We start from the raw sequence: 13,020 nt of genomic DNA, 5'->3' as shown, positions 1-13,020 counted from the left end.
TCCAAGGTTGGTAAAATGAGTACCAAGCTTGCTGGGGGAGCAGTGTGTAGCATGCAGAATGAACTTGTAAACCGCCCAGAAAGTGCTTTACAAACAGTGAAGCAATATATAAGCAGCACACTTTGCTTTAAGTGTCCTTAGGGTTTTGCAAGATATGAAGATGGATACCAAACTAAATACAGCTGGTGGCCTTTGGTGGCCCTTCCCACCAATCCCAAGGGATACGGGGTGCCATTACTGGCACTGAATGAACGCAAGGCACATTGGTTTCCATTGTTTACTAGGCAAAGGTCTAGTGCAGCTTGAAGTGTTCTTTATTCCTGCAGGTCAGAAGAGCCCCATTAGCTGTAATGCAGTCACTACAAAGCACAGAGCATGAATCTCTTAGCATTTATGGACCACTTCACCGTATAACCCTGGCAACTAGTGCGCAACAGAAATGTGTTAGATTTAATGGTGTGACTGGTAACTGATGAAATTGCCACAGGAGCAAATGTAGTCAATATAATGTTTAAATCCAACTTGCTTGATTTACAATGCATTGCCCCCTCCTTCGTGGACTTGTGTTAAGCATTAAATTGTCAAAACACTTATCTTAGAGTAGGAGAACATGTTTGAGAATTTCCCTTCAGAATTAGTTTCAACTGATCATACACTTCTGTAATTCAGTTCTGGAACATGTGAAATAGTCCTTGAGTATGTGTAGAGTGCAACAAGAGCAAAGATAAAGGTAAATAACCCCCATATATGTGATTTTTTTAATTGTCTGGGTTACCAGGTGAGGACTTCAGAAAGCTCTTGAGTTTCTTAACAGTTTTTATTTTGTAGCTGTGTAGTCAAGTGCATATGTTTATGTTTCTGTGCATCTGTTTCAAAGTCAAGCACACCAAACAGACAAATAAACTGCTGTGAGCAGAAAGGAGAGCTGTTGTTTTGTTAATGCAAAGAGGCATGAATCAGAATCAGGTTGAATCCTGGATTGCCTCAGTCCTACAAAAGGGTCTGAACCCTTTTCTGCAAGTTGTACAAATTAAGGCTTTTGAAAAAAGAAATAGGAACTATGTTTTGCTCTTCTATAGTGCTGCATGTAATCCTATACATTTCCAATCATAACTGTGTCCCAAATATGTCTAAATGGGTGCCCATTTAATTGTTAGTAAACATGGGGAGACTGCAGTACATGTATTGAAGAGAGCATTTTAGTCCTACTTTCTCTGTCATCACTCCCAATACATAAAAGTGATCGTCTGAAGAAGCTGCTATATCCTTGTACCCTCTTCATGACGTCCAATTCTTTCCTGGTCCTCACTCTTATGGAGATAGCGCAAGATTACAGCCGCCTCCCTTTTCTCAGTGTTACTTTTGTTGTTGGATGGGGTGAGGCTAGCATATTTCTTTGGTTGCATGTCACCTCTTTCCCATATTTATTTATTTATTTATTTATTTATTTATTTAATTTATTTAATTAATTTATTTAATTTATATGCAGCCCACACTACCCAAAGGTCTCTGGGCAGCTTACAACATTTGAAATACAATAAAAGTCAGAACAATTAAAATATATATAAAAATTGCCATCGGACCCACAGCTATTATTATATCAATTAAAAGCCTTCTGGAACAGGAAGGTTTTGACCTGGCGCCAAAATGTCATCAGCGTCGGCGCTAGACGAATCTCAGTCGGGAGGGCGTTCCATAGTCTGGGGGCAGCTGCCAAAAAGGCCCTTTGTCTGTAAGCTGTCCCTCTTACCTTCTTGAGGGATGGCTCTTTCAAAAGGGCCCCTTGGCTAGATCTTAACTGCCGGGTAGGCTCATATGGAAGGAGGCGGTCCTTCAGGTATCCAGGGTCCAAGCCATTTAGGGCTTTATATGTCAAAACAAGCACTTTGAATTGGGCCCGGGCAGCAACTGGTAGCCAATGTAACTTAAACAGAATCGGCTTGATATGTTCCCTAGCGGCCTCACCACTCACCAGCTGCGCAGCTCGATTCTGGACCAGTTGCAGTTGCTGGACCGTCTTCAAAGGCAGCCCCACGTAGAACGCATTGTAGTAATCTATGTGGGATGTTACCAGTGCATGTGTAACTGTCATGAGACTCCGCTCGCCCAGGTAGGGCCGTAGCTGGTATAATTTCCGTAACTGAAGGAAGGCACCTCTGGCCACCGAGTCGACCTGGGCTTCCAGTGTTAGACTGGGGTCCAAGAGCACCCCCAAGCTGCGGACCCTGTCCCTTAGGGGGAGTGTAACCCCATTCATGGCAGGAAAATGGCCCTCCAGCCTGTCCAGTGAAGCACATGTTAACAGCACTTCTGTCTTGTCTGGATTGAGTTTCAATTTATTAACCCTCATCCAGTCCATTATCAGGTCCAGACACGAGTTCAGCACAGAAACTGCCTCACCTGGATTGGTGGAAAACGAGAGATAGAGCTGAGTATCGTCAGCATATTGCTGACTCCTCAGCTCAAACTTCCTGATGACCTCTCGCAGCAGTTTCATGTAGATGTTAAACAGCATGGGGGACAGTATTGAGCCCTGAGGAACCCCATGACATAAATGTCCCCCAGCACCACCCTCTGTACACAGTCAGCCAGGAAGGAGTGGAACCACCATAAAGCAGTGCCCCCAACTCCCAACCCAGCCAGCCTATCCAGAAGGACACCATGGTCGATGGTGTCGAAAGCCACTGAGAGGTCCAGGAGTATCAACAGGGTCACACTCCCCCTGTCTCTCTCCCGGCAAAGGTCATCGTACAGGGCGACCAAGCCAGTCTCTGTACCAAAGCCTGGCCTGAAACCCCATTGAAATGGATCCAGAAAATCCATTTCATCTAGCAGTGCCTGCCCGGCCACAACCTGCTCCAACACTTTGCCCAAATAAAGTAGGTTCGCCACTGGTCGGTAGTTAACCACCAGCCCTAGGTCCAGTTCAGCCTTCTAAAGGAGTGGCCGAATTACTGCCTCTTTCAAGTAGGTAGGGACCACTCCCTCTCTCAAAGAGGCATTCATGGCCTCCTGGACCTAGGTACAAATGCCCCTGGCAGATCTTCCAATTAGCCAAGATTGGCAAGGGTCTTTGCATTATCACATTTCTTTGCTTATGTTAAATCTTGCCTCACTATTAGAGCCATACTGTTTCTTCTGTTTGTTATTTCCAAAGTAAAACACTTTGTAATTATCAAATGGAAAATGTCCTATTCCCACCCAATTAATTATCTAACCCAAGTATTACAACATTTAAAACTTCAGCTTCTTGTCAAACGATTTCATATTCATATTTCTCATATTCTATTTATTTATTTATTTATTTATTTATTTATTTATTTATTTATTTATTTATTTATTTATTTATTTATTTATTTATTTATTTATTTATTTATTTATTTATTTATATGCCGCCCACTCTACCCAGAGGTCTCTAGGTACCAATCATATGTTTTGTGCATCCTCAGGCTTTCCTTTTGCCTCTGTGCACTTTGACCACTAGAAGTCCTTTGTTTTATAATTTAGTTGCTTCGTTAGTGACAGTACTGTATGTACATGTCCTTTGCTGTTCTCCAAAAGCTGAATCAATGAATTTCGACCTTGGAGTCTCATCTTCCAGCACTATCTCTTGTTTAATTTTGAATTGTCTCATAGGGCTTTCAAGGTAAGAAATATTCAGAAGTGGTTTACCATTACCTTTTGTCACTGCTATTGTCTATGAAAGATCCTCTGACAATGCCACTTTCCAATACTGCTGCTGCCCAGTGGCTATCCTTCAAGAATTTCTCTGCCCCCTTTACCATTGGATATGTTCTCTTTTCCTTCTGTGACTGTCAATTCCTGAAAAGAATAGATGTATCTTAATATGGCGTCTCTGCTTTGACCATTCTGCCTTGGGTGACCCATGCCTCCCCCATAATATTGCTCTCTCCCAGATTCCCTGATACACTGATAACTCCTCTCCACGTTAAAATGTGCATCCAAGAGGCAGCATGCCCTTTAAGTCACATGAAATGTGGAGGAGCTGTATTTGTTCTGTATGTTGAACTGTAAAGAGGAAGATGCCTCTCAGAGCATAGGCCACTGGTGGATATATCAACAAGCTTCTTTATTTCCTTTTATTGTGCAGTTTACTGTTCACCAAAGTGAAGCTGGAATTAGTACATAAAGGGCCAGAAGAGGCTTTGGTGACCTGCAGACACATGTTGCATCAATGGCAGACTCTGCATAACATTTCTCAACACAGGTATGTTTCTCCTTCTAAGGAAATTGTGCCTTGTTCTCATCTAGGATGCAAACCTGTTGTCGAGGCAGAGCCTCTGCAGACGGAAGGCTGAGTGTCCCTTGTAACCAGGGAAAAACGTTCCCTGCACATAAACAACTGTTATTTTGTTTTAGGGAGAGGATTAGCTTAAGCTCTTCATTCTGATCACACTGGTTATTTTTATAGGTGCCATATTAAAGGAGATAAATGCATTACTGTTGTCTGAAGAAGTCTACTTGTTACAGCTCATACAAATTTTAAAATAAACATCTCTGCTAGACTTCTTAAGGGCCTGTGCCCCCTCAGAATATACAATGGGAGTTCCTTGTGTGAACCATTCCTTGAGACTATTATGTGCCTTAAAATATTTCAGCCGATTCCAATCCTTGCTTCCATTGAAAGCAAGAGCAAAAATAGGATTAGTCGATACTTTAACTTTGTTTTTGTCAAAGGACTAAATTCAGTTTTGAGCCCCAGCTAGAACAGACCCATTGGATCAATGAGATTATGTACCGTAATGGCAGACTGAACAAGCCCCATTAATTCAATGGGTCTGCTCAAGTTCAGGCCAACAGTTGCACTTAACCTGATGTTTCCTGTTCTCTTTGAGGAACACAGCTGTGTTTAAAAGTATTAGAATAAACTTGCCTATGGCAAGTAGACATTTCCTTCAAGCAAGGTCCACACAGACTTTTCAGCTTACAGTGGTGCCTCGCATTACGACGTTAATTTGTTCCAGTGAAATCGCTGTAGAATGAAAACGTCATAATGCGAAAATAAAAAGCCCATTGAAACACATTGAAATCCCTTCAATGCGTTCCAATGGGCTGGAAACTCACCATCCAGCAAAGATCCTCCATAGGGCGGCTATTTTCGGTGCCTGTGCAGCGAGGAATCCGTCCCAGAAAACAGCGGGGAGCCATTTTATTTACCTGGTGGCCATTTTGAAACCACCGATCAGCTGTCCGAAAATCATCGTTTTGCGAAGAATAGGTTCCCGAAGCAGGGAACCGATTATCGCAAAGTGAAAAACCCCTATTCAGATCATCGTTTTGCGATTGCAGTTGCGATCGCAAAAAGATAATCGTAATGTGGTTTCTTTGTAATGCGGGACAATCGTAAAGTGGGGCACGACTGTATTTGGACATTTCTGAGGTGCATGAACTGACTGCCCATGCTATGCATTGCCATGTTTCTTACGCTTCCCCTAGTTAGCACTGGAAATGCAGTACAAAGTGGGTGTGTGGCTGGTTGCCTTGTAAAATGTAAAATGTAGGCCAGCTGCCTCACTAATTTCCCAGAGGCCATGCAGCCAGTACCGTTGGTGGCTGCAAGGAAATTGTAGTGCTGTCATTGATGTCACAATCACTGCAGAGGTGTCTGTATTCTGACATGCTGCTGCTCTTCAGAATAGTCCTGCTTTCAGCATGGAGCATCTCAAGGGATGATAATGCAAGAAGCATTCAAGCCTCTCTCTGGCAACAGTTCCAAGCACTCCTTCCAGCCTGACCTGTATTCACAGTTGCCAGGAAGGTGAATAAAATGATATCCAAAGCAACCAATTCCCCTTTATTGCCTTACAGTGAGGAGGAAGAGGAGCACCAGCACCATCAACACAGTGGCAGCCGGAAAGGGGCAGTGAATGAGTAAGTTCCACACCAAGCCATCCATCCAGTTTGCCTGCAATTAGCAACTCGGAGGACTAGCAACACAGTGGTATGCTAGGATGAGTGAATGGAGGGGAAATGGGAGAAGAGAGGAAAAATGAATGGGGCCCAGGCCAGGCAGCCCACCTCTATAAAAGAGCCACATACAGATGCACAATGAGTGGGTTTTTCCAGCAGTCTCAAAAACCCTAATTCCATATCCAGGTACTGTACTTAAGTAAAGATTTATATATGGAGAAATTTTCAGTCTCAATTTCATTGCATTTCTTTAAATCCCCCCATTTTTTGTTTATATCAAATTACACTACATTGTTTTTTGTTCCCCCATGGAAGTTCATACCTATTTTCAGCGCACATTTCCATAATATATGCATTCGTTTACACAACCTTGTGTGCATTTCCTCCATTGACTAAAGTGGGTGTGTGCATAGGCTTCATTTCTGCTTACTTTAGCCATTCATATTTGAAAAGAGCGCATATGATTTTGTGCCTTTTACAGTTCTCTGAAACATGTGCAAGCTTGGAAAATGTGCCAAACGTTGAGGCACAATGTCCCACAATGAGTCTCAGGAGGGTTCAAAATGGATTATTTAGTGATTATCTTGACCCCACAATAAAATGTATGCCCCTACATGTGGGCAACTTTATTGTGTGTTAGTAACTTGTTAAACGTACACACTAGTCTGTCTGAGCAAGAGCTGCAATTTGAAATTAAGTGTCATCGTCAGTCATTTTATTCAAAGGAAGTTCAGCAGCTTATGCCAAGCAAGCAAACATTCTGCATCTAAGCTTGTCATTTTGCATCTACTTAAAATCTTCTGAGTCCTACAGAGGTCAATAGGATTTGCAAGCTTGTTAAGCAGGTCCAGGATTCCTAAGTAAATATATTGATGGTGCATGAGTAAGAGATCTGAAATTTCCAGGAACAGCTCGGCATGAAGCAACAAGAAAACCAGGCCATGTCCTGTGATCACTCAAGCCTGTAAGAATCAGAGCCTTGGAAATAATAATCATGCCACCAAGCCCTGTTTTCAGAAAGGCATGTATAAAATCCTAGACCTGAAAGGGAACATGAACCTTATTCCTGGAAGGCAGGGCCGGGCCATCCTTCCATCATGGCTCAGTTCCAGAGAACAATCTACACATCATTGCTGATAATGTTGTTTGCTGCATTGTTCCTCTTGTAGGGTTGTGGTTTAAGGGAAAAGGACAAACTAGAATTAAAATAAAACTTTCCCATCTGCCAGGCCGATCGATAAGGATATGTTTGGACCCAAACTCTTCGCCTGATTGCTACCACCAAAACAGTGATAGCTCACCCGTTAGGGGATTTGTTTTATGATCCAAATAGGTTTGCCTCCTGTGCAAAATCAGTGCAGGAAGCAACTGTTGTTTTTGGATGCTACTGCTTTGTGAAACCTTCTGGAGGTCTCTTGACTGTCGGACCAGACCTTGATGGAAGTCATTCACGACCATTGTTGTTGAAGAGTACATAGCATGGTCTCTGGGTCCCTCGGTTGACCAGTTCTGGTGATGCAGGTGAAAATACATATTCTTGGATTTTATTTTATTTTTTGACCGTGCTAGGTATAGTGTTCACAATTATCCAGAGTTTTCAGCATCTGCGAGGGGGGCTTGTAACCATTCCCCTGCAGATACGGGGTCCTACTGTGCTTTCTGAATCAGAAACTTTACTTCTATAGTGTGCTATGCATACCCATACAAATTGCTTCCTTACCAAAATGCTGATATCAAGTCACAGCCAGCTGAACTCACACACCTATTCACACAAGTAGGAGAATACACTATAAGGAGCTGAAATTCCCAAAGCCTCTCAATATAATAATAATATAGGCATATTTAGAGTTAACACTTCTGGAGTAAAACATTAATAATGTTGTACTCCTTGACACCTCAAAAGATGATGCATGTGATTGTGGAATTCATAGAATCATAAAATAATTGAGTTGGAAGGCATGTATAAGGCCACGGGGTCCAACCCCCTGCTCAATGATGTAATCGAAATCAAAGCCGATCTGACACACGATTGTCCAATTTTCTCTTGAATGCTTCTAATATGGGAGCACTCACCACCTGTTAAGGTAATTGCTTCCATTGTTGTACTGCTCTAACAAGGTAATTGGTTCCATTGTTGTACTGCTCTAGGTTTTTTTTTATATTCAGCCTAAATCTGACTTCCTGTAGTTTGAACCTATCCAGCACTCTGGGATGATCAAGAACAGATCATGACTGTCCTCTGCATGACTGATTTTCAAGTATTTGAAAAGTTCCATCACATCTCCCCTCTATCCCCTTTTCTCAAGGCTAAACATCTTCAGCTTCTTCAGTATTTCCTCATAGGGCTTCATTTCCAGTCCCCTGATTATCCTCAGAGGAGTAGAAACCATCATCCATGTCAACAAGTCTTGATTTTTGGATAGAATTCTGTGTAGAAAGAGAATCTTTATTTTAGTCCAAGTAGGAAAGGAGCAGTAAGCTAGATTTTCAGCTGCAGTAAACCTGCTTTCCTTAAATACATGAAACTGCTCAGAGCGCACCCCAGCAGCAGCAGCAGCATCCTGTCCCACCTTGCCAGTTTGCTCTGTCAGATTGTGTCTCGCACAGCATTGCTGATGACACAACTAATTCCCATCTCTTTGACAGAAATCCCACCCACCCCCAAGCATATTTTGACAGCCGCTATCTTATATGCACAGATGTTTTGGAGCTTTCAGAGCTGGTGGCAGTTGGATAGGATTGATGTTCATTTTGTAGGCCTGATATACCCTCTGCCTTCCCATGAGCAACCATCTATCACAGTGGCTGCTGTTGTTGTTCCTTTACAGTGATTCAGAGAAAGCCAACAGCCTGACGGAAGTACTGCCAGTCAAGAAGCATAACAGTGTATATCTCACTCTTCCTGATGCCCATGACAACGACTCTGGTAAGAGAAACAAAAACAGATGACTTCTGGAACCCAAAATTCAGTGCAGATGTTCACGTGATCCTCTCCTCCCCACGATAATGTGACATAATGACTAAATACAGTGGTGCCCCGCATAGCGACGTTAATCTGTTCCAGATTAATCGTCGCTATGAGGAAACATCGCTAAACGGAATGGAAAAACCCATAGGAATGAATTTAACTTCGTTTAATGCGTTCCTATGGGGCCCAAACTCACCATTCAGCGAAGTTCCTCCATAGTACTGCCATTTTCGCGCCCTTGGTAAGCGAGGGCAGGGCCCGAAAATGGTTGCGGCAGCCATTTTGGGCACTCAGCAGCCATTTTGGAACTGCCGATCAGCTGTTAGAAAAAACATCACAATGCGAAGATCGGTAAGCGAAACGCTTACCCATTATTGCAATGACATGTTTTACCCATTAAAATATCACAATGCAATCGCATTAGCGATCTGAAAAAATAGATCGCTATGCGGATTCGTCGTTAAACAGTGCACTCATTAAGCGAGGCACCACTGTATATTAAAAAGGCGCTCCAAAGTGTCCATTCAAAAATGAGGTTGCTTGTTGCATCTCTATATGAGTCAGTATGGTAATGTTGCACCCTTTCAGCCTGTGGCTGTGGATTGCTTGATTGTGTCTCTGACTGAAGCATTCACTTCTAATTAAAGAAAAGAGTCAGAACGGCATGCCATTGGTGGTCTTTTATGTCCTTCTTTGCCTGATGGCTCTGGGCTTTCTTGTTTTCTGTCCAGACTGATGGATAAATACAGGGAAGGACATATAACACGATTTCTCTTCTAAAGTCACATCACTGCTTTCCCCAGTTTGTTTCTGGGCTCATTTCAAACTACTGAAGCTGATACACCTTTGAAGAACTGCATGGTTTGGAAACTAGTCATATATTGGAATGCCTTCCCTTTTGATCATTCATTCAGTTTGCAGACATGATGTGTGAACACAGCTTGAATTGGCCATGCATGAACTGTTAAATCTCAGAAGCCTGAAAAAAAGCTCCCAATGACTGGAAGATGGGTTCTCTATATTTTTGACCCTCCCTGTGAAAAAAGACAAAGGGGTAAGGGATGCATGTTGTAGAATGCAGCTTTTCTTGCTTCCAAAATGGCATGTCAACATTGGACAGTAGAGATTCACTGACTGAGAATAAGAGTTATTGAGGTCCCTTGTTGTCCAGGCAAAATTCAAGCCTGACCTGGAGTATTTTATAGTCCTTCCTGATTGGGGGGGGGGGGACCAAAGGTTTTACTGGTGGTCAGAATCGCTATTAAAATTGCACCCATAGAATGTTAAATTGAATAATCCTCATATAGCGATTAACCCTGCCTTTGCATATGTATAGGGGTATTTGCATGCACCAATGTGAATTGTTGAGAGGTGGAGCCAGAGAAATTAGAAGGGAGGGGTTAGACAGATAAGAGCAGTTAGTCCGTGAGATAGTGAGGGAGAGTCAGAAGTGACTAAACTCAGAGAGTCATAAAGGAATGTTTGTCTGTGAGGAGCTAAGGGAGGCAGTTGAGAATGTGGAATTTAGAGTTACATGTGAAATAAGTTAGTACAAATCTCACGAAGAGTCAGACACGACCAAACAACTAAACAACAAAAACTGAATAGTTCAAAGTCTTTTAGGAACCTGTTTATGTGAACTGTATCTGATAAACCTATTTTGTTATAATTTACACACAGTATGGACCTCAATCTTTCTAAGTAAATATTGTTGACTGAGATCAACTGGTGGCAGCATAAAAGGGAACGTGGCGTGGGCCTTAGGTTAGTGAAATAATCTGGGGACACGCAGAGGGCATGTCATACCTCGTAGTTCACCAGGCTGATCACCAGCCTCTGAATCCAGATGTTCTGATTCTAGTATTGAGATTCCTGACGTGTGAACTTCTGTGGATCAGGTTTTTATTTTCCCTGTTTCTATAAAACTAGAAAATATATACTCTGTTTACAGGTAAGTGACCTTTAGATATTTTCTGCACTGAATAGGAGTATGTATTTGTGACTGGTTCTTGTACAGTAGGAAGAAAATTTAAATGACTCAACTATAGCGGGAGAATCTAACCATGACTGTATCTCTCCTAGGGAGTCAGCATCCAACTCTGTGGCAGGGTTTTCCGTTGTGCAAGAGTATCTAAACATACTTTCAATCATGCAAGAGTATCTGGAAGATCTAAAGGATACCACAGGGTCACTTCATACAGAAAAGAACTACTTACGAATAAAATGTGTTTTCTGATCAGTGTGGTTGCTTAATTATGTGGGAGCACCCATGTTTCTGTCAGAGACAGAAATATTTGTATTTTGGACTACCATCCCCCAAATCTCAATTCTTGAAATTGCAGTAATAAAACTACGTTTCACATTTATGGTATCTTGTCAAATATGGCAAAAAATAAATAAACCTATGACATTCCTATGGAAGTTCAGTCTGCCGTATTCAACCAGAATTCTACAGTTCAGTAATGATGTTGTTACTCCATGTAGAATGTATCTGCTAGTGTGGCCATGGGGTAGAAAGAGCCAATCTTTCAAATAGCCCATAATGGACAGCATTATTTTTAAATCCCAGTGAAGCTTCTGAGAACAGTTGTAGGTATACAATTTCCAAGGGTGTTTCCAGGAGGATTCTGTCTCCAGAAATCATGTGCCATGTATCTGCAGCTACTTATGCCACTCAGAGTTACAACAATGCTGTTTGGAGTTTTTTAAAAAAAGTAAAATATATATATAGTAGAATGCCATCTTTAATTACTGTGCTACATAAAATTGCTCATTTAAAATCTGCTTATATTTTTAAAAAATAAAATAAAATGGTAAGACCACCAAAGATCTTTAAATTCCGACTCCTGAAAACTCCAGAATATTCCCTCAACTCTTATAAGGCATGAAGTAGACTCTGAAAGTTGGTGAAGGAATCATTGGGCATTTTAACACTATGCATGAAGAGATGATTCATGCCATGATGGACAGCCTAACAGGTGTTGAGGATATTTTCCACCATGTCTGATCCCACTTAGGACCACACAAGTCCCTTCTGTTGAAACTGGAAGATACAGGGGAAATCACTCCTACTTCATAACAAAATGGATTTGTGAGCTAAAACAAGATGAGAGAGGGATGCCTTGTTTTAGGGCAAAATTACGCCCTCTGAAGCTTTCAGAGGCATCATTGTTCTTATTCACATGCATCCAGATAATGATGGGGGGGGCCTTTTGAGGGCCACACATGATTCATGTGGTTCACCTGTGTGCCAAATAAACATGGAATAAACTTTCCATCTTCAATACAGGGCTCTCTGTGCTGTGAGCTATAGAATAAAAATACAGAAAGCTAAATGTTCACCCTTTATTAAATATGTGCTATGATGGTAATATTAATGTTTTAAGTCATTCTATTGTTTTCTGAAATAATTTTGCTATATTAGGCAGCCAACGCTGATCCAGTTCCCCATAGATATGTTAGATTGTTCCCATAATCCTCCTGTAAGCATCGGGGTTGGAATCCAGCACCTTCCCATGAGGTTGTAAATAGGATTGTCAGGTCAGCAGCATCACATTCCCAGTGATTTCAGAGTCAAGGGACTAGGAGGTGGACCTCTCTGCTGTCACAGTGGCAGGCTCTTGTGACATCACAGAAGCAGGGCAGACAAAGATTGGAAAGGGTACTATTTTTATTAGTCATCTTGGGGAGGTAGATATGCTAAAAGACAGACTAGAAATCTGTAAAATATGTGATAAATATGCTGAATGAAGGGACTAGACAGCACATAGCAACAACAGCCCTGAGAATACAGACAATAATGAATTCTTAACATAGGAATAGGTTATTGTGATGCAATAGCAACTCATAGCTGGGCTGATGAGCTGCTAGGGAGGTTTGGCTATCATAGAAATGTACAGTATAGAGTTGTTTCTAGGGCAGAGGTCAGCATATCTGAAGGGAGACAACCATTTTTATACATAAGATGTTATAGAAAACTGGTCTGTTAATATGCGTAATACAGTAAAAAGTTTTTGGTCCTTATTCAAGCTGTTGGAGATACATTGGAATTTAGATATGTACAGTAGTCAACTTCTGTTGTTTCCCTCTCCGATCTCCTTTTCCACTCATTGTGTCTAAGG

General features: G+C 41.8%; 1 protein-coding gene across 3 annotated transcripts in view; it reads left to right on the top strand.

The window, feature by feature from the left end:
• TTC7A (tetratricopeptide repeat domain 7A) overlaps nucleotides 1-13,020 on the top strand; it is a 180,999-nt gene that overhangs the window by 113,034 nt on the left and 54,945 nt on the right. For all 3 annotated transcript variants that reach the window (XM_020796886.3, XM_020796884.3, XM_020796888.3), the window contains 3 exons: nucleotides 4,112-4,228; nucleotides 5,830-5,892; nucleotides 8,760-8,857. In XM_020796886.3, coding sequence (XP_020652545.2) covers nucleotides 4,112-4,228; nucleotides 5,830-5,892; nucleotides 8,760-8,857 — 278 coding nt within the window. The remainder of the gene's footprint in view (nucleotides 1-4,111; nucleotides 4,229-5,829; nucleotides 5,893-8,759; nucleotides 8,858-13,020) is intronic.

This window comes from Pogona vitticeps, chromosome 1 (genome assembly GCF_051106095.1).
Source record: "Pogona vitticeps strain Pit_001003342236 chromosome 1, PviZW2.1, whole genome shotgun sequence".
Taxonomy (NCBI): Eukaryota; Metazoa; Chordata; class Lepidosauria; order Squamata; family Agamidae; genus Pogona; species Pogona vitticeps.
This window is presented reverse-complemented; position numbering and strand designations above follow the sequence as displayed.